Source organism: Bos indicus, chromosome 23, assembly GCF_029378745.1.
Source record: "Bos indicus isolate NIAB-ARS_2022 breed Sahiwal x Tharparkar chromosome 23, NIAB-ARS_B.indTharparkar_mat_pri_1.0, whole genome shotgun sequence".
Lineage (NCBI taxonomy): Eukaryota > Metazoa > Chordata > Mammalia > Artiodactyla > Bovidae > Bos > Bos indicus.
The window spans coordinates 26416543-26437032 of NC_091782.1; the positions used below are offsets into that span (position 1 = coordinate 26416543).

Below are 20490 nucleotides of genomic sequence, written 5' to 3' on the forward strand. Positions count from 1 at the left end.
CTGAGATGGATTAATCTGGCAGTAAAACAAAGTATCCAGAGCAAGTGTTTAAAGTAAGAAGAAAAGCAAACAAGAACAGCTGGGCACCCCTAGAACAGGAAGTCATTTTCAAACAGGAATAATAGTACATATTCAATTTCATCTTTCTAATTCTGACTTAACACAGACATTACTCAGTTTGACATAGGTAGGCAAGCCATATTTTTCAAACCTGCTGGAGGTGGTGATCTTTATCAATTTTTTCCAACTCACCTTTCTGCAAAGATTCACTTTCATTGAACTATACAGGAAGAGCACTATTATCAACTTTGTTGATCAGTTAAATCTCTATATCTATTTGCTTCTTCTAATTGGTTGAACCATATCAAATTGCTGGTATTTTACTATTTTCTTCTTTAAAAAAAAAAAAGGACACTTCTATGTCCAACCTAATAGAAGTTACATCATCCTAGCAATCTTGTTTACCTGAAAGAGAAACTAAGGCAGTGTCATAAGACTCTCATTAAACATGCTTGTGGAGAAATAAAAAAAAATCCTGTTTAATTCTGCCATTCTATGAAAGTACCCTTAGGTCATTCTGCTCCTTGGAAGCCCCTGAAATTATTTTATTCCTGGAGACCCTTGGAGTTGCTCTCAACCTTGGACAGTCTTATTCTCGGTGTCTTTCTACCTACTGGATATATATATTTAAATTCAGAGGCCATGGGAACTTGTCTCAGCCTTTGACCCTTCCCCCCCACCCACTCAGTAGCAGGTAAAATTGCCTTAACAAAAATCAAGAGCTTTAAAAATCAGTTTAAGAGGAGCTTTTCTAAGTAAACATTCCAGAAAGAGAGTCACAATGGTTTAAATTCAGTCCCAGCTGTTCTAACAGCAGGCTTTGATAGCAGGAAGGAAGACTGAGAGCTTGAATCTGTGGGGCATCTGAAGGGCTGAGGGGAGATGGGGGGTCATTAGACGAACGGGGTGATGACACACTCAGGTTGGGGGTGTTCTCGTGGGCTAGGGCACATCTGTGGATTCATGGGGTGATGACACACTCAGGTTGGGGGTGTTCTGATAGGCTAGGGCACATTTATGGATTCACCAATACAAGGTTGATTGGTAAATCATTGTCCCTCAAAATTCTTTCAAGGACTCAAAGAATGTTTGGTAAATGAATTTTCTGTGGAATCCTGTATGGAATTCATGAAGGTATGAGCTTCTTTTGAAGGTTTATACTGTACATGTTTATATTGTACATGTGACTATACTGTGAAAGCTAGAAAAATACAAGGTAGGTATTTGTCATGATGAAATCAGCAACAAGAAATTGTTTTGATGTGCTTTTTGTTTTGTCAAAATATTCCTAGTCACCTAATTTGCTAAAAGCTAAATTTAAATAGTCTCCACATTGCAAAATACCGCTTCCTACTGCTGGTCTAAGTATATGCTATCAATTTCACAGCAGTAAACACTCTAATAGGTGTTAAGAAATTATAAAATATGAAAATTTCAAATTAGGAAATAGTAATGTTATTGTTTGATGGAAGAACATAACAACAAAAACAGAACACTCAAATCAATTTTTCTTAAACTGTAACTTTATTTGGAGCAGAATTTTCCTTAAGTAAAGTTAACATTTTTAAACACCTTAGGACAAACTATTCAAAAAGGAACATTTTATTTCAGAAGGGGCTTGAGTAAATAGTTTTCGGTCCTCCTATCTTCTCATCATTATGAATATTTGCTTTATAATTAAATATATTCTTAGTTGCTCCCTTGTAATCAAATCAGGTGACGAAATTGCTGTCAGTACTGAACTATCCAAGATCAGAAGACTATTCAGGCCATTTTAAATTCACATTAGCAGTGTCTGTAAGAAACTGATAATACAGATTAAGGTGATATTTGCCCCCCCAGTTTGTCTTCTGTTGGTTTCCATGAGAAGGTCCTCACAATAAATTATATAAAATACAGTACTTTGGTTGGAAATTGTAAAAATAATTCTAAAAATTAACCACATATCTTAAACAAGTTGCTACAGTATGCTTTAAATGATAGAAAATAATTAGTACATCAAACATTTTCTTATAAACATATTGCTTTGGATCACACACTGAGCTAAAACATACAGCCTGTATTCTTTTTCTCTCCTAAATGGCACAAAACAATGGCTTGATGCCACTTCGTAAGAAAACATGGTGCCTGTGAACTCCAACAGTACTGGTGATTTGTACTTAAAAACAATTCTGTTTTACATGGCTTGTCTGGAGTCAAGTGTTTAATTTTTTATCATTCCAGAATATGACACAGCATCCGTTTACTAGACGTTTATGGTCCTTGAAGCAAGAGATCTGTAAGAAACTGCTTGAGAAAATCGGTTTTCTTCCTATTTAAATCATATATGAGCTGGCTGAGGGCTTAGTAATTAATGGCAGCTTACTGTGAAATGAACAATCACACGAAGAATAGCTTTTAGGCTCATGCAACTTTCCCTGCAGTTCACACGCATACCCTTTGGCATAACCACTGTCACTGAACCCTTGGGCACTATACCATCTCCTGAAGTCCCCTAAAACTTTATGCCTGACATGAGGTACAGTCGTGGGTAGGTATAGTTAAACTTATCATTCCTCTTGGTGTCTTGTAGATTTTATAATCTTATAGTAACTAAAAATACAAGAAACAGGCAGTATTTTCTTTTTACTTAACAAAGTATTGGTGACTTTTCCCTTTCTACAGTAATCAGCTTGTATGCTCAGTGCATCCTTTACCCATTTCAGGGTGAGAATAAAAGAGAACTTTAGAGGATTTTGCTAGTTCTTTAGAACTGATCTTGTTTTTTTCAGCCTTCTATTTTACTCAATGCAGTGTCAGCTTCTTGACTTTCAAATGAATAAGGGAAATTGTCTGCTGATAAACAAAGGAAAGAGGAAGAGGATGAAAAGACAAATATTTTCTGTATTGAGGCCCTACAAAAGTAATAGAAAAACAATTTTATAATGTATAGTAACCAGGTAAGTAGGTTTTCCAATTAAAATGTAATGACCTTAACATAAGCTAGAGGACCAGGAATATGGCATTCATAATCCATCTGGTTCTCTAGAGGGTATTTACGATTTTAAACCAGCTCTCTAGCAAGGTGGGTAAGCGTTCAGATTAACTTACTTTTTATTCCTAATACAGAAAGGGGAAATAAATATTAACCGCATAGTAAAGGACTCATCTCTGAAAACACATTCTTTGTTGATTGAGATAATGAGAATATAATACAGAAATAAATTCAGCTTCAAGTTGTGCTTACATATACATATTTATTTCCTGAAGCTTTGCTGCCAGTTTGTTAACAGGAAAATATGACCTCTCAAATCCACATCTATCATTTGCTTTTCTCATGCCCCCAGCAATCATGGTGCTTGGTTAAGTACCTTTTTGAGTCAGATTCTCGAAGACACAAATTGCTCCCTGATTTTAGGTGAGGGCCCTTTGGGAACCATGGGCTGCAACATATTATTAATACATCAACACAGAAATGTATCCACTTATTAGGCTGAACCATATCAAAGTACCAATATTCATTTTCACCTATCATTTTAACTTACAAAAATGACAATTTCATTGACTCCACTTGCTATATCCTAGAACCAAACAAAAGTGACTTGAGCCCTGGGAGAAAAGTGAGTCTATACACTCTAGAGATGATGTCGCGTTCACTGGCAGTGACCTTCTTTCTTGTCTTTCAGGTAATTACGAGTGGAGGTGAGTGTGCCTGACAGAGTGGATCAGAGTGGACTTCCTTTTTCTGTCTCCAAACTAGCTTTGTCATTTTCAAAACTGCTGTAAACATTCCTCTCAATGGAACAGCCTCTGCCCAATGGAGTTCTCACTGTTGAAAGAAACTACACAAGGGTTTAGAGTTCTTCAAATGTGGCACGTGACGGACACTTGACATCATGGTAACTGTGGCTTCACAGACCAGTGGGACCTCTGCCATCTATTTTTTTCTTGCTCCCCAAATTGCCCTGATAATCGGACCAGAGGGCAGACAATGACTATTCATCGTCTATCTCTGGCCAGGCCTGGAGGACTGAGCTAAATGCAACATTCTAAGGGTTGTGCTACTTTGAAACTTTGCTTTTGGGTCATGTATCTTGGCAGGGATATAAGTTTAAGTCACTGTGTTAACCTTTATGTGGAGAACCTTTTGGCTTCAAAAGCTTCCCTTTTATGGGTACTTATAGAAAGTGACTTCAAAAATGGAAGAAAATAGAATGTGATGGCATAGCTTGGTTTCAGCTGGATTATCACCAGCCACCAAAAAACGCGTTGTAAACATTTCTAAAAATATTTACTTAGAGTTTTTTCATCTGGGGAGTAAAAAGAAAACAAAGTGAATTATGTAACAGTACTTTCAGAACAGCACAGCGGTATTAAAAAGTCAAACCAATAACACGGTATTGAGAAACGGCAGATGGTCAGTTTTCTAGCGCTGACATCAGTCCAGAAAAGCTTAAAGTACCGAACATGCCACATTTAAAATTTAACCACTTCACAAATATCCACACACATTGAAGAAATAACCCTTTATCGCGTAGCTGTAAATTGCACCCCTGTTGCAATACTGCATCAATATTATTATATTTTTAAAAATCTGTATAAAATATTATCTGGAACCCCAAAGGAAAATCAATTAATCTTTAAAAAGTTCCTTACAAAGTTGACTGTATAAAATGCTAAAACATAATCCATATATACAAAATGCTGCTGTTTAAGAAAATAATGGGACCCAGTTTTAGAATAAAATAACTTTGTACAAAAAAAAAGTACTGCATTCAAATCAATATTAAAAAAAAAAAACTTTAAAAAAGAATATTGAAATGTCTCAGTTCAGAAGAATAACTATAAAGTGTTTGCTTTTCCACCAACCGAAAGTCTCTTGCAGGTGGAATACCAGCTGGCCAAGGGACAGGGTCCTACTGTGCCCTACAAAAGGTTTCGTGACAGTCATCGCCGAGACGCGTACTTAGCGATCCAGTCCGTCCTGCCGTGTACAGGCTGGGCGGCTGGAGGCCGGGGCAGCAACCCAGGAGTGCTTCTAGGCTGGGTGTGGAAAAACGGTCGTCCAGGATGAGGTCTCACAGCCTTCAAGGAAGAATAGCCTGTAGGGAAAGAGAAGGGTGGGTCTGATTGATTTGGGCCCAGACAAAGTACAGCAAAGAGCATCTTGGTGACATAAATATCAGAAAAGCAGAGCTCAAGAGAAGCCACGCCCTTGGAGTTGGCCCTCCCAATTAAGGACACCCTCATCCTGTATCAGGCAGGCCAGAGACACTCGTATCATTCCGGTGTGTGCTCAGTCATGTCCAGCTCTTTGCGGCTCAATGGACGGTAGCTCCCCAGGCTCCTCTGCCCATGGAATTTGTGGTGGTTTAGTCGCTGAGTTGTGTCCAACTCTTGCAAACCCTTGGACTGTAGACCCTCAGGCTCCTCTGCCCATGGAATTTTCCAGGCAAGAATACTGTAAGTGGGTTGCTATTTCCTTGCATCTGCCAGGCCCATTCTGCCTGCAGGCCCACGCACTAAGAGCCCAAAATACAGAGTTTGCTTGTTCATCTCCTGTAGATCTTTACCCAATGGCTCCTCTGCAGTGAGGTCTCCTTCGGCCGCCCTGTGTAAAATGCCCGTCTGTACCCTACACTCCTGCCCCCATGCTTCCTGCTCCCTGCTTTATTTTCCCCTTAGCACTTTGGAACATCTTATTTGGTTTACTTGCTGTCTGTGCAGTACAGGTTCCAGGAGGACAAGGAATTTTGTTGTCTCCTTCATTTGTGGATCCTAGGCCTACCACGTTTGACACAAAGCACTTGTTTAATAAGTATTTTTGAATAAATTCACAAATAATAATAATCCCAAATAGAACTTACCCGGGGAAGGGTCGGGAATAGGTGCCAAGTGGACCCTCTGCAGAGCAGAACTGATTTCTTTTTTCAGAAAGGAAGGGATATAGTTTCCAGCCAGTCCACTAGAACTTGTAGAGCTGGAACCAACTGATTTGCAAAAGAAAAAGCTCATTACTGCAAAGATATGCACAGGACACCGACAAGGGGAAAGGACAGGGGCGCAGGGCAACAGAGAACTGGGTTTTGATTTTCAGGGGGAAAAGCATTAGGAAAGAGGGAATTCGGAGCAGAACATTCCACCACACCACACTGTTAGAAAGACGGGGGGATGGGGGGCGAGGTGTACAGACAGTGTTGAGACTGTAGCCTGCACCCACAAGGAGGCTGGTGGGTTTGTTTGTTAAAAAAAGGAGACATTTAGAATTTTCTTTCTTTTTGTAATAATCAGTTTAACCTGTTCTGGAATTTTCTTTTTTCCACTCAATAATATAGAAGAGTTAGCCTTCCATGTTAGTATGGACGAATTTCAGAGTATGGTTAAACCATAACTCATTTAACCATTCTCTTATTGATCAGCATATAGGTTTCTCTTATTGATTAGCATACAGGTTATGTTAATTGTTTAGCCATCATAAGTAATTCTACACCAGAGATATTCTTGTCCAGAACCAGAAAATCAGTCATTATTAAAATTCACTAAATACATTCACTTTTTATGTCATTTCTGCCTTGAGAGTGTTTTAAGGGCAGGAACTGGGTCCTACTCATCTTAGTGTTCCAGGAGGCCCATGGGAAGCCTTACTCATAGCAAGTAATCAATACCTGCTGTATGGGTGAGTATCTATAATGAGCCTTATTACGAAGGCTCAAAGGTGCATGTGGAATAATGAAGGATGTTATACAAATAACACAGATCCACTAGGAAGTTAGACCCGTTAGGAAGAGCACATGAGAGGAAGAGTTGTTCTGTGTCTTCCCAACACAGAGCATTCTTGGCAACTACTTAAGGCAGAGTGGAAAAAACAGTCTGGAGCTCATGTATCAGGAGCTGTGTTGGTCAGCTGAAGCACCTTTTGCAACTTTGGTGACTAAATAAGAAAAATGGAAAGAGGATCAGAACAAGGAAATCACAGACAGAGAAAAGGTAGAGTCAGTAAACACAAGAGAAAATGCTCAACCCTCATTAGCAATGGGGCATGCGGGTGGAAGCCACAGTAAGATGCCATTGCACACCCTCAGATGAGCACACATCTGCAATCTTGACGGTATCAAGAGGCATCAAGGACACAGCACAACTCCTGCACCCTGCCAGACAGCAGTTGGGCAAAATCTGTGAAGTCAAAGATGAGCACAGCCTTTAACCTAACGTGATCATATCACACGTGCACACCTATAGGGGGCATCAGTATTCACTCCAGCACTCTTTCTAACTGTAAAAATGATCAACAGCCTTCATGTTCAAGAAGAGACCGGATGAATAAATTAAATGCTCTAAGTGTCCATCAACAGATGAATGGATAAAGATATGGTACATATACACCATAGAATATTACTTGGCGTAAAAAAGAACAAAATCTTGCCATTTGTGGCAACATGGATGAACTTGGAGGGCATTATGCTAAGCCAGAGAAAGACAAATACTTTATGATATCACTTACACATGGAGTATAAAAAAATAAAGCAAACTAGTGAATATAACAAAAAAGCAGAATGACAGATATAGAGAACTAATCATTGCCAATGGAGAGAGGAAAGAGGAAAGGGACAAGAGAGTGGCAGGGGATTAAGGAGTATAAATTATTAAGTATAAAATAAGTCACAAGGATATATTGTACATGACAGAAGATATAGGCAATATTTTATAACTATAAAAGGAACATAACCTTTAAAAATTGTGAATCACTATATCACACACCTGTAACTTACATAATATTGATCAGCAACTATACCTGAACTTTAAAAAAAGTTATATTCTAGTATAAATAATAAATGGTATCATATACATATACATTGCATATGTCATTCTACACAAATGTGAAATATATTCTATGTGTGTATAATTGCTGTATATATTATTAATGCATATATGCATTATTAACATGAGTGGAGATCCAGGATTATATGCATATAAATTTTAAAACATGCAAAACCATGCTAGGTATTTCTTGTATTCTAAAAAAAAAAAAGTTGTGGAAATAATAAACACCCAATTTGGACACAGTCGGGGGTGGAGGGGAAGGCCACAAAGGAAGGAAAGGTAATCGTGTGTGTTTGCAGAGTCTGACTTTGTATGCTGGGTGATGAGTACGTGGGTGTGGATATGTTCTTTCTTTCCCTTTCAAACTCCTTAAAATACATGAACACAGAATGGACAAAGGCAGAGAGAAGAGAAGCCCAGGGGTTTACCTGGCATGTGGAAGGAGAAGCCACGCATGGTAGGGGCTGCCTGTGTGGGGTGCATCTGAAATTCATTCATCTATTGAAAAAGCATGGGCAGCGCCTTCCAAACTGTCTACCTTCCAACGATGCCCTGGGCTGAGGCTGAGCCATGAGATGGAAGGGACAAGCCAGAACAAGGCAGACCCTGTGATACCCAGAGGTCGCAGACCACAGAGCAGGGCCTCAGAAACCAGACTCTGTGTGTGCGTTCAAGTAAGTCGCTTCAGTCACCTTTGACTCTTTGTGACCCTATCGACTGTAGCCTGCCAGGCTCCTCTGTCCATGCGGATTCTCCAAGCAAGGATACTGGAGTGGGTTGCCATGCCCTCCTCCAGGGGATCTTCCTGACCCAGGGATCAGACCCAAGTCTCTTATGTCTCCTGCATGGGTAAGTGGGTTCTTTACAACTAGCGCTACCTGGGAAGCCCACCAGACTCTGTAAGACTGTTTTTCCCTCAAGCCAAGGAATTCTGCTGTCCTCCCCTGCTACTCCCAATGGCAGAGCCCGAGGGAGCTGGTCAAGCCCCCAGGGCCTGCTACCATGTGAGAGAAAGGGGCACAGGCCTGGAAAAAAGGTCAGGGTTTCCACACTGAGAGGCCCTCATGGTTCCACAGCTTGTCATCCCCTGTCTCTCTGCACTCACCCAGCCACACCCGGAGAAACTGCTTCTTATCATTTAAGGAGTAAATGTCATTACTCACCTGAAGTTATTTTGCTGATCACTGATACAGTCCCTGAAGATTTTCCAGACAAACCAGAACTGGACCACGGATTAGGTGGAATAAAATCCTTGCCTGGATTCGGGAGTACACCATTTCTTATATTTATTCCTAATAGGGCAAAAATGTTTTTTTCAAATGCAAAATTTATATTCAGTCTTGTACCACATGTCAGAGATGAGATGAATGCAGAGTCTGATTTGTCAAAGACCTCCTATGGTTCAACAATCAAAAACTTGACCGTGATGAGGCCACTGGATAGGTGGCAGAGGAAAGATGCTGTCTCAGGGGTGAGAGGGTTGTCTCACTGGTGGGTGGCCTGACAGAAGTGTCTTCACCATCTACCAACAGATCTGTCCATATCTGATGTCTTGACCTCCTGGTGCCTTCCTGGGCTTCAGTGCCCCTTGGCCTTCCTACTCACCCACCTTTGCAGACCACTGCCTTTCCATCAGCTGCCCAAGTTCTTCTCTGTCCCTCTAGAACCCCATGCCTAGCTCTGCAGCCCTCTGCTCACCTCTTTCTGAATTCTGAGATTCCATCCCCTCACCTCACATGGACCATCATCATAGTGCTGATTCTGATCTCTACCAACAACCGTCACTGACTCCCTCACTTCTCAGGCTGCCTTGATCTCAGCTGCAAGACCAACCACTGCCCCCCTACCCCCGGACCACCCACTTCCCATGGCCATCAGGCATCACAGCCATCTTTCAGAACAGAAAGACTGAATCCATTCTTTATCCTTCTTCTTCCTCTAGAGTCAAGAAGAAATAGGTCTCCCTTCAGGCCAATCTCCTAAGGCCACAGTGCCATCCCTGACGAGGTCTGGCAGTATTTAGGAGGCCTGTTTCCAATCATGGCAGAAGGCAGTAGGGAAGCAGTGAGTCAGCTGGGCCTCCATCCCCTGCCCTGGGACTCCACCCCCTCAACCTGAGCACCACTGCCCCAAACTGGATGACAGTGACAACCTGTGGGTCCCTCGCCCACACAGCACACAGGTGTTGGTAACACCATGTCACTCCTCCAGTTACAACCCTTCAAGAGCTTCCTGTTGCTCATGAAATAAAATCCAAATTTCTTACAAGACCCCAAAGATGCCTCCTATGTCCTAATACATCCTCCACCTCTGACAGTGATCGGGCTACGCGGGCTCTCACAAGCCAAGCCCTTTCCTGCCTCCTGGCCTTTGCACTGGCCGTTCCCTCTGCTGGGCATGCTGTTCTCACATCCCTTTGCACATGGAGCTCCCTCCTAATCTCTGGGGCCCAGCTCCTGCCACCATTACATCACCCTTAACAACCGCTGTCATCATCTGCAACTACTGTGTGCCCACTTATTTAGGGTCTGTCTCCCACCACTAGAAAATATGAGGATGAGGATACTGTCTACAGGTTGCTGGCTAAAGTCACTGCATAGACTGTGACATGAACAGAGACCCTGGAAGATGGGCAACCCAGCGGCCCCAGTTGGCTGTTTTGTCCACCATATTCTCAGCGCCCTGCACAAAACGATGTCAATACAGATTGACCGATGGAATGAATCTGTGAATGAACAGTGGGCTGATGCTATATGCTTAGAATACAGAGAACCTGGAGAGACGCTTGGGCACTCTCCAACTAGAGTGTCTTCACTTAACCCCTGTGGTACATAAAGCCAGATGGGGGGGCTAAGCTCCCTTCTGGCTTCCTGAGAGCATACAGGGCTGGAGAGACCCCCGGTGAGCTGCCTGGCTCTTCCTGGTTCCTCACTCCCTTGGACTGGACCCCATTTCCTCTACCAAATTTCTCATCTTAGGCAAGAAAAGAATGTGAAGCCTGGGACTTCCCTGGCGGGCTAGTGGTTAGGGCTCTGAGTTTCCACTGCAGAGGACACGGATTCCATCCCTGGTCAGGGAACTAAGATCCCGCATGCAGCGAGGTGCAGCCAAAAAGAAAAAGAAAATATAAAGCCTGTGTGTACTAAGTGGCTTCGGTCGTGTCCGTCTCTTTGTGGCCCTATGGACTATAGCCTGCCAGGCCCCTCTGTCTATGAGATCCTCCAGGCCTGAATAGTGAAGCCGGGTTGACTGTGCCCTCCTCCAGGGGATCTTCCCCACTCCAGGGATCGAACCCGCGTCTCTTACATCTCCTGCACTGGCAAGCGGGTTCTTTACTACTAGCAGCACCTGGAAAGCCCAGCAAATATTTCTAAGGTGGTGCCACCACCGTCCAAAACAGAAGCTTTGCAAAACTCGAGATTCCGGGGACACGATTTCTCATCAGGGACCAGAGCACAGGCAGAAAGTGTTATTACCAGGCAGGTACCGAGAGTGCTTCAGATAGTGTTGCTTGGCCGCCGACCGCAGGGTGGGCGTGTCGCGCCGGGGATAGGACGTCTGGGTGGGGGCGCTATTTCCGGTGCCCACGGGCTCCGAGGGCTTCAGGTCCAGAATGCTCTCGAATCTGAACGGGGAAAAGAAGGTTCTGGTCAGCACGAGCTGGCAGCGCATGGGATGTGAAGACAACCTCAGAAACCCAGAGGCAGTCCGTGCGCAGATGGGAGCCCACACTTGCCTGCACAGCGTCTCATCGCTCTGTCTTTTGTTTTTCAGGTCAATCCTGGTGAAGGATGGACTGAAGTCCGAGTCATCCAAGTCAGCCCAGTCATCGGAATCCTTCGTTGACCTGGAAACGAGACCCCATCTTCTCCTACTCTTTGGCTTGATCTCACCATTTTTGTGCTCCAGGCCAGTGAGAATTTTCTGTGTATACAAGGGGGTAGGGGGGTGGGGAGGAGAAGCAATACTTGGCATTAGTGAAGCTCACCCATGAGTCAGCCCCATTCTGAACTTCCTCGGTTGTGTAGACGACGGTCCTGGGGTGTAGTCTTCCCCAATATGCACTGCTTATTGGAAAATGGTGGGAAACGTCTCCAACCTCTCTCACTTATCCTGCACAGGTTACATCAGTTTCTACTCAATAGGGACACTAAGCTGTGTAAGTAAGGCTTTAAAAAAGGACATTTAGGGTACTTCTTGCATACGAGGAAGGTAGCTGGATTCTCATCCAGGGCTCATCTCTGAAAGAGTTAGCATGATTGACACTGTCCTAAATAGAATATAAGAGAATGTAATTAAAGTGCCAATCACCTGCTCTTTTATGAAAAACAATGCAATTAATACCTTATTTGCCTTGTCAGCAGACCTGGATCCTATTTAACTACAGAATTAGCTACAATAGGAAATTTATAAACACACACTGCTGCTTTAGGTGGGTTGGGGTCAAGTGGACAGTCTGGAGACACTACCCCCATAATTCACAGGGAGAGCCAGAACCTGAATTTAGACCTTTAACTACAAAGCCAAGGCTCCTTTCACAATTCCATGATATCAAAAAGGCCAATCTATTATAATTAGACCTTTTATGCTGAAAAGAAAATATTACGCAAGAAGTACGGTCAGGGCCTTCCCTGGTAGCTCAGTGATGAAGAATCCACCTGCCAATGCAGGAGACATGGGTTGGATCTCTGATCTGGGAAGATCCCACACGCCACAGAGCAACTAAGCCGTGCACCACAACTATTGAGCCTGTGCTCTAGAGCCTGGGAGCCGCAACTGCTGAGTCTGTGCACCTAGAAACTGTGCTCTACAGAGAAGCCACTGCAGTGAGAAGCCCAGGCACTGCAACCAGAGAAAAGCCCACACATGCAATGAAGACCCAGTACAGTCAAAATAAATACATAAAATTATTAAAAAAAAAAAAAGAAGAAGAAGAAGTAGGGTCAGCAAAGGAACAGCCAGACAGGGCTCCTGAGTGAACTGTCCTGCTTACTGCCTGAGGATGCTTTGGGTGGAGTGATGGCAAGAGCAAAGGGCTGGGCTTGTCCTCTGGTAGGTGGTCCGTCCTGGGAGCCTCGGCTTTATAGGGGTACATGAGATGCTGAGGGGGCTGGCCGGCTTGATGCTGTCTGGAAGAAATGCGTGTGTGTGGCTTGGCTGGGGGCTGGGCAGGAGGGACCGGCTTTACGTGAGGCGGTGCGGCTGCCTTTTCCAGAACGTCCTTCTGAGATTTTCCTGACTCCTGGAGGCTGTGCGCAGTGCTGCCCAGGGGGTGCCCCACCTGGAAGTAAGGATATCGAAGAGCCTGGAATGACACATGAGGCTGTTTCAGAAGAAGAATCTGGCTGGAAAGGTTGACACCATTCAGGGTCACAGGCTAGGTTTCATATTAACCAGTCTGCTGCAGTAGCTTGCCCAAACCAACTAGAAAACAGCATCCTGAATCTGTCATACCCCTTGGGATTCTCCTTGTCCCAAATAGTGTAAAATGTATGGACTGGTTGCCACACTCAAAATTATTTGGGTAAAGCAGCCAGGTTCACTGCTGTGCCCTTTGCTACTTCTGCCAATATTCTGGCTTTGTAACTTATTTGCTTGGTGTCTTAAATACAGTATTTCACCATTCTAAGTCCATTTCTTCATTCCATAGAAAGAAAACAAATAAGATGGAGAGAGCCAATATAATGATCTAAGAGGACTCTGAAAAATCAAATATAAAATAAGAAGATACAGCAGACAACAAGGGTTTGCTGTGTATCACAGGGAACTATCTCCAGTATCTTATAACAACCTGTCATGGAAAAGAATTGAGAAAAAAATATGCAAAACTATCACTTTGCTGTATACCTGAAATTAACACAATACTGTAAATCAGCTATACTTTAATAAAAATAAAAATAAGCAGGTACATCTGCTTTAACATCAAAAATGCCGAAAGTGTCAAACATACTATAGTTAAACCTTGTCCATCAAGATAATTGTGCTTTCTGCATCACCAAGGAATAAATCATAAAGTGCTGGGGTTTGCAATTCTCTCTGAAATATTCCCTAGTCTTTTTGAGTGGAAGTCACTGAATATAACATAACCTTTCTCAGTGACTGGGACCTAGCCATAAACACCTGTAATGATGATAAGGAAGTGTAGATATAGACACAGATAATGTGGACACTCCCACAGAGGTCCTGGACTCTGACATCTAGCTCAGGAAGTCTTCTCTTTAGTCCCAGGTATTTTTTGCAAGTCTCAACTGAATTCGGGGTATTTTTAGCTTTTCTGATACTATTCCTAAAAAGTAAACATTCTCTCTTGGTTCCTTGTTACTGAACCTTTTTATTTTCATAGCCCCTGTGTATTCTTTAGAAAACTGGGTTCACCAGACAGCGTCCTTCTGTGGCCTGAACACACTTGTGAATTTCATCACCAGAAGTGCATTTCTGAGCACTCTCTAACCTTCTTGAGCCATCTAGAGTCTTGGCTCTTTCTTCTTTGAACCATTGGAAAGCTGCTTTCCCCCCATACCTTAATCCCTTCCAACTGTCAGCTCTCAGCTCTTGGAAATTCTAACATCACATGGGCCCTGTCCTCAAGTGACTCTGTCCGTCACTTCTGCTCAGCCAAGTCGTTGACTCAGATTACAATTGGTCTGCTTTTTCATCCTCTGGGTAATGGATTTATCAGTGAGACAAGCTGAGAAGGGGCCAGGTACAACACAACAAGAGGCTGGCAGGGGGTCCAGGAGTGGTTGAAGTCCACAGCACCACATGCTTCCTTTGGGTGTGCTTTATAATCTAAGTCAAATTGGCCTGAAGGAGGACAGGTTGGAAAAACAGGAGCCAGAAGGCATGTCAGCCACATGGCAGAACTGTTGTTGATGGTACACTGTCTGTACCAGCTACTGGTGGAGTTAATAAGGCAAATCACATTAACTTCCTATTTTTTTTTGCAAATCACTTAAACTTTCTGAGATTTAATTTTCTCGTTTATAGAATGAAACCAGTAACACCTATCTCATGGAGCCTTCATGAGATTAATATCACATAAAAACAAACAAAAGCATCTGCAAACTGTCAAGTGCTATAAAATGCTAATTACAGTTATTTTCCTAGCTCTCTTCCTCTGTCATCTATAAAATGAGTGATATGGATCTTACAAGATATTTTCAAACTACCTTTCAACAACCAGTACTGCCTTATAAACACACTGTTACATATCACCCTAACTCAGAATATATTTGAAAACATTTGCCAAAGACAGGTGGATATATCTGTTTTCATTTCCACATAGTATTGATATATGATGTGAACTGTACAGCAATTTTCAAAGGAACTATGTTGTTTAAACCTTTACTGCTTTAGACATAAAGAGTTTCAAACTATTTTGAATTCTTACACCTTATATAGTTCACGATTAGTGGTATTCAGTACTATTTTTCACCCATATTACCTAATAAAATAGTTCCCATAATCTATATAGGAATCATTCACAATTAGACATGAACTTCATGAGGAATGCATCAGAAGAAAATGGAAGGAAACCTGACTAGCTGTTGGCCGTTTCTTGGGATCCCACTGTAGCATGTCTCTCAGGAGCTGAACTGCTTCGCTGCTGGCATTTGGAATGAGGGTCTTCAAGTTATTGGGCACACACTGGGGCCAGCGGAAGTTCATCGCATTTGACAGTTGGTAGCCTTCAGGCCAGTCAGTCTGAAAGGAAAAGATAGAGAGTGTTCCCCAGCCAACTGCTGAAATAGGACTTTATGTTCCGGCACATGTGCCCATAACAGAAGGGTGACTTGTCATTACCACATCCCTACTCACTATGGTGGACCATCCCAGAGGTAGGTGTAAATTTGTGACCAGGGTTATAAAGGAGCGGAGGAGGGCTAAGGATCACATTACGGGACTTCTGCATGGGTAAGAGTTGTGGCCATGAGAGCACAGAAGGGAGCAGAGAGGCGTGGGGAGAAAAGCAGAAGGAGCCAGGAAGTTTTCCACTGCAGGGTAGGAGGACGGTGTGGAAGACTACCAGGGCGAGGAAGATTCCAGAACGAGCCCGTGCTGCCCAGGGAGGTGGCCGGGACCACGGGAAGCTGCTGCTTTGGCCCACATCATTTACCTTTTTGGGTGTCCCCAGTACTTGGCAGATTTTGAAGATAGTATCGATCTCACTGGCCCCGGGGAAGAGCGGCCGGAGGGTGTACACCTCTGCCATGATGCAGCCCACAGCCCAGATGTCGATGGGCGAGCTGTAGCTGGTGGACCGCAGGAGCACCTCCGGAGCCCGGTACCTGCAGGAAGGAGGAGAAGCTAGTTCCCACCCAATGGCCAGAAGAAAACTAAACACACAATGAGCTCTCTAGGAGAACGTTTGTGTATTTCTGTTTTCTGTCTTGTTCAGGGTGGTGTGTTAATTTGTAAAGCCAACAGCTGTGGCTGCAGCATAAAGCTGGGCTCTTCTGTATCACAGAATTTTCTGTTGAGCATTTCTCAACAGGTCTCTTCTCTACAGCATTTTTGAGAAATACAAATAGTGAGAGAGAGCAGGCAGAGAGCAAGCTAGAGAGAATATAGAGCTCGTCATCTGTAGGCTCTTCTTGGTCATGGCCAACTGCTTAAATCAAATGCTTAGGGTCTGAAAGTTTTAATAATGCCAGTTAGTTGATTTTCCAACAGGCCTTTGGAAAATCTTTTACACAACTCTTTTAGGAAACAGTCTTTAGGAAGCTCTATATACAGAATATTTAGATTATAGAAAAGCATAATGGATTTCCTATAATATTTTTTATTTAAGTATAGTTTATTTACAATGTTGTGTTTGTTTCTGGTATACAGCAAAGTGATTCAGATACATACACATTCTTTTTCAGATTCTTTTCTATTATAGTTTACTACAAGATCCTGAATATAGTTCCCTGTTGAACTTGCTTCTAAAATTATTTACAACACAAGCTTTTAAAGCTTGTACAATACCAACATTCCTACACATAGGTGTTTTCAAATGGTGCTCTTGGTGGAAAGTTAGTATTTGTGACATTAATACTCTCCTCAGTATAATCGCATGGTCTTTAAATATAAGAAATCCAATTAAATCCTCTTGAGGAAGATTGTACTCACCATCTGGTAGATACATAGTCTGTGTATGGAGGTCTTGATCGGATTTCTCGGGCCAATCCAAAGTCTGCAATTTTCACAAGTTCGGGTCCCATACAGAGGAGGTTCTCTGGCTTTAAGTCCCGATGGAAAAAGCCTGCAGAGGAAGCGGAAAAGGAATTCAGAGGCAAGATAGTGTCTGCATCACTCTTTGCAGCTGTATTGCTCTTTTCATGACAGTGATAGTCTGGTATGACACTGAAGGCTCTGTACATTCATCTCAATGATAATGATAATACAAAGCCCTTTGGGCCATTCATTTTCCTTTGATGAATTCAAAATGTCAAGTCCTTTAAAGTTGTCTTCATAATTTTTTTTTTTTCCCCCAAGAGAACAAACTTCTTTTAAAATACCAAAACTCCATTATGGGCTGAGATAACCTGGCAAAAAGAAATTGTCACGCTAGGAAAAAATACCATGCGTACGTTGTTCAAGTCAGCGGAAAGAATATGAGATTAAAACCATTAAAACATGGTACTGGGATACTAGGAGTTTACACTGCTGCAGAAACACAATTACAACTTTTGTTTAAGAAACAAGGGATTTATGAATATGACCTACTCATATCTGAGATCATGATGTGTATTGCAAATATGTTTAAATGTCAAATACTGATTACTTTGCCCAGTGAAAAGCACATTGTAGATCTGTAATCCACACTGTGAAAGGCAGAGATAACTCATCAAGTGGGAAGCCTGTCTCAGCTACAGCAGGGCTTCAGGGGTACATACAGGAGAGACCTAAACACCCACTGATCAGCATCACATGCCTTCCTCCTGCGGAGAGTATCACTGGCAGACATCATTCTGCATGAGTCTAAACCTGAATGGGTCGCCAAAACAGGGAATACAACTCTGTCAGTACTGCTGATGGGGTTATTTGTCATCTACGATCACAACCAATGCTGTGAAGCTGGATTCGAAGTAGCACATTATGGGAAGAAGTAAGAGCCATCCCTGACATGCTGACTGTTCCTCAACTACCTCTGTGCTCATGTGGTCATGTCAGCATCTCTAATGTGCCTGCTGCCCCTCTCCAGATTCCTATCTCTGACAGGAGGGACAACAGCTGGTGTCACCCCCATATTAACCTGTCCCAAACCACTCTTCTCCTCTCCCAAATCATCTCTCATTCTCAAACTTTTGATTTGATATCCAGGTAGCTTGTAGTTATGTTGGATCCATCTTTCCCCAGAGAGTAACAGACTTGGCTCACAGTTTTCATCAAAGTACTTCCTTTGGGTCCTTTCTGCCCTTTCTTTGACTTAAAAATGTGTAAATATGCATGCAGTTATGAGAATGGGATCTTTTGCCAGTGCACCCAGGAAGCCTTCATGACCCCTGAAACATACGATCTATAGATGATGGTTTCTCTTCCTAAACACTCAGAGCATCAAAAGCATGAAAAAAAGAGACCACAAACATCATTTTCTTACCGAACAGATGGGGAAAGTGAGTCACAAGGGGATGAGGGCTGAATGAGTCACAATCCCACCAAGCAGTGTGTCAGAGCTCTTGTACTTTCTGGCTCTGTTCTGTCCCTCTCAATCCAGATGGCCAAAACCTTGATTTGTGGGGCTGGTCCTTTCAAGTCCAGATTAACCCTGTTTCTCCTCTTAGACTGCCCTTTTCTCTTCTAGTTGGGCTACACTGTTATTTCCAAACTTACGTGGCATTTCTCTGACACTGAAATGTCCTCCACATCCAGGTGCCACTGCCACCTTCCCTGCCACCAGCCATAACACTCACTCAACAATCCTGCATCTTCTCTTGTCCAGTCCACCCTATCACATCAACTGTATTCAGATACAAGCATCATCCCTGCACTCCAGACCCTGTAGCTTGCTTCCACCCAGGTCATGCTCCGGTACACACCGACAAACTGCTCCCATCAGTCAAGCTTTATCCTTTCCTGCTAACTGGTCTTTAATCCTACTTCCACAGAGAAGGTGGGCACTAATGAAATGAGGAGGGGTAAGATTCTGGTTCCTCATATCTCCCTCTAAGCAGCTTTCCTTTGATCCTGAAGGATCAAACTTCAGGCCCCAAATAAAGTATCAGAGAAAAAATGGCTAGGGAAAAAGTTTAATTGCAAACAGACTCTTAAAAATGACTAATGAAAACTGTATTTGTCAGTTGACATATGTCATCTGTCATACGGTATTTGAGGATAAGCCTTTTTTAACTAGGAAGCATTTGTGAATATGTTTGTAGAATATCTGGCCTGAGTAATAGCAACAACTATGATCAACCTTAAACTCATGAGTTCTATTCGTTAATTAAAGGTCTAAGGCCCTCTTGTCACGTACCTTACTTTTCATCTCTATTTTAACAAAGCATCACTATTTTATTACTATGAGAGGTAATGCTTCGTAATAGTTAAGTAGGCAGACTGATTGGGTTGCCTGATTTCAAATCCCAGTTCTGTTCACTGGCTGGCAAATGAGTTGCCCCCTATAAAATGGGGATGTAACAGCATCTACCTTGTGGGGTTGTTTTGCAGGATTCACATGGTAATATTTTGCAGAGCTTTTAGTGCAGTGCTTGACACATCAGCATCTTGCAGGAGCTTGTCATTGTTCGTAGTACCTCTCCTCTCATTTCATAGTCTCGACAACCTGGCAAAGGGGGCAGGCAGACACCCTAGCTCCATTTTTTTGCAAAAAGAATTAAAGTTCATGAAGCTGGTGATGTGCCGCACCATCCCCCTGCCTCCACCACCACAACCTGTGAGGAGGTGGCGCTAAGCTCTGATCTGATTCCTGGCCCAATCCATGGTCTGCTGATGTGTGCACTCGGGCTTATAACAATGAGCCCACGTCTTCCTCTGTGCTTCTGATTCACAATGAAAACCCTTATAGCTGGGTTGTTCACAGATCGTGAAACAGCAAAGTGCTGTTAACACAGACTCTTCCTGTTCGAAACTGTTTGGCTTTCAGAACACAGGAACAGACCTTCAATTTAATTTCAGGGTACCCCATGCCAGTCGAATAACAGAGGGATTTTCTCTTTCATCCTGGCAGAAAATGTGTTGTGCTTTCTTTTTCACTAACAACCCTTGGGCAAGAAAAACATCAAGCCACAAAGAAGGCTCCACATGTTCATGAGGAATCTGATAGGAATACACGGAAATAACCAGAGAATACTTAAACACTATGGATTTCTACAGTGCATCTTCCTACTGGGGAAGTTGTAATTTCACAGATATTACTGAATTTAAACCGACAGTGCTTTTATCAAGAAAGCCAGGAGGGACAGCGACACACACAAAGGCCAAGGGCTGACTCAAGGACATACATGTACAGCAAGACAGGGGAGAAACATGAAGCAGAGAACCGCCTCTTTGGGCCAAACATTTTCCTTTACGCCACCTAATGCACTTCAGATTTCCTGCATGGATATTTTTAAGTGCAGGGCAAGGATGAAACACACTTTGCATTCATTATTTAACTTCTGCAAAGTGCATATGCTTTGGCATTGC

General features: G+C 42.8%; 1 protein-coding gene across 2 annotated transcripts in view; it reads right to left on the reverse strand.

Moving 5' to 3' along the window:
* Positions 1-1561: 1561 nt before the first annotated feature.
* Positions 1562-20490, reverse strand: part of CILK1 (ciliogenesis associated kinase 1) — a 30370-nt gene continuing 11441 nt past the window's right edge. The window contains exons 5-13 of one of the 2 annotated variants that reach the window (XM_019985969.2): positions 16975-17107; positions 15977-16148; positions 15397-15564; positions 12854-13165; positions 11597-11784; positions 11337-11485; positions 9024-9152; positions 5907-6029; positions 1562-5141 (exon numbers count right to left, since the gene is read on the reverse strand). In XM_019985969.2, the coding sequence (XP_019841528.1) occupies positions 4987-5141; positions 5907-6029; positions 9024-9152; positions 11337-11485; positions 11597-11784; positions 12854-13165; positions 15397-15564; positions 15977-16148; positions 16975-17107 (1529 nt within the window). In that variant the 3' untranslated portion in view covers positions 1562-4986. Of the gene's footprint in view, positions 5142-5906; positions 6030-7115; positions 7213-9023; positions 9153-11336; positions 11486-11596; positions 11785-12853; positions 13166-15396; positions 15565-15976; positions 16149-16974; positions 17108-20490 lie in introns of those variants that run through there. The other variant, XM_070778128.1, reaches the window with a different exon arrangement.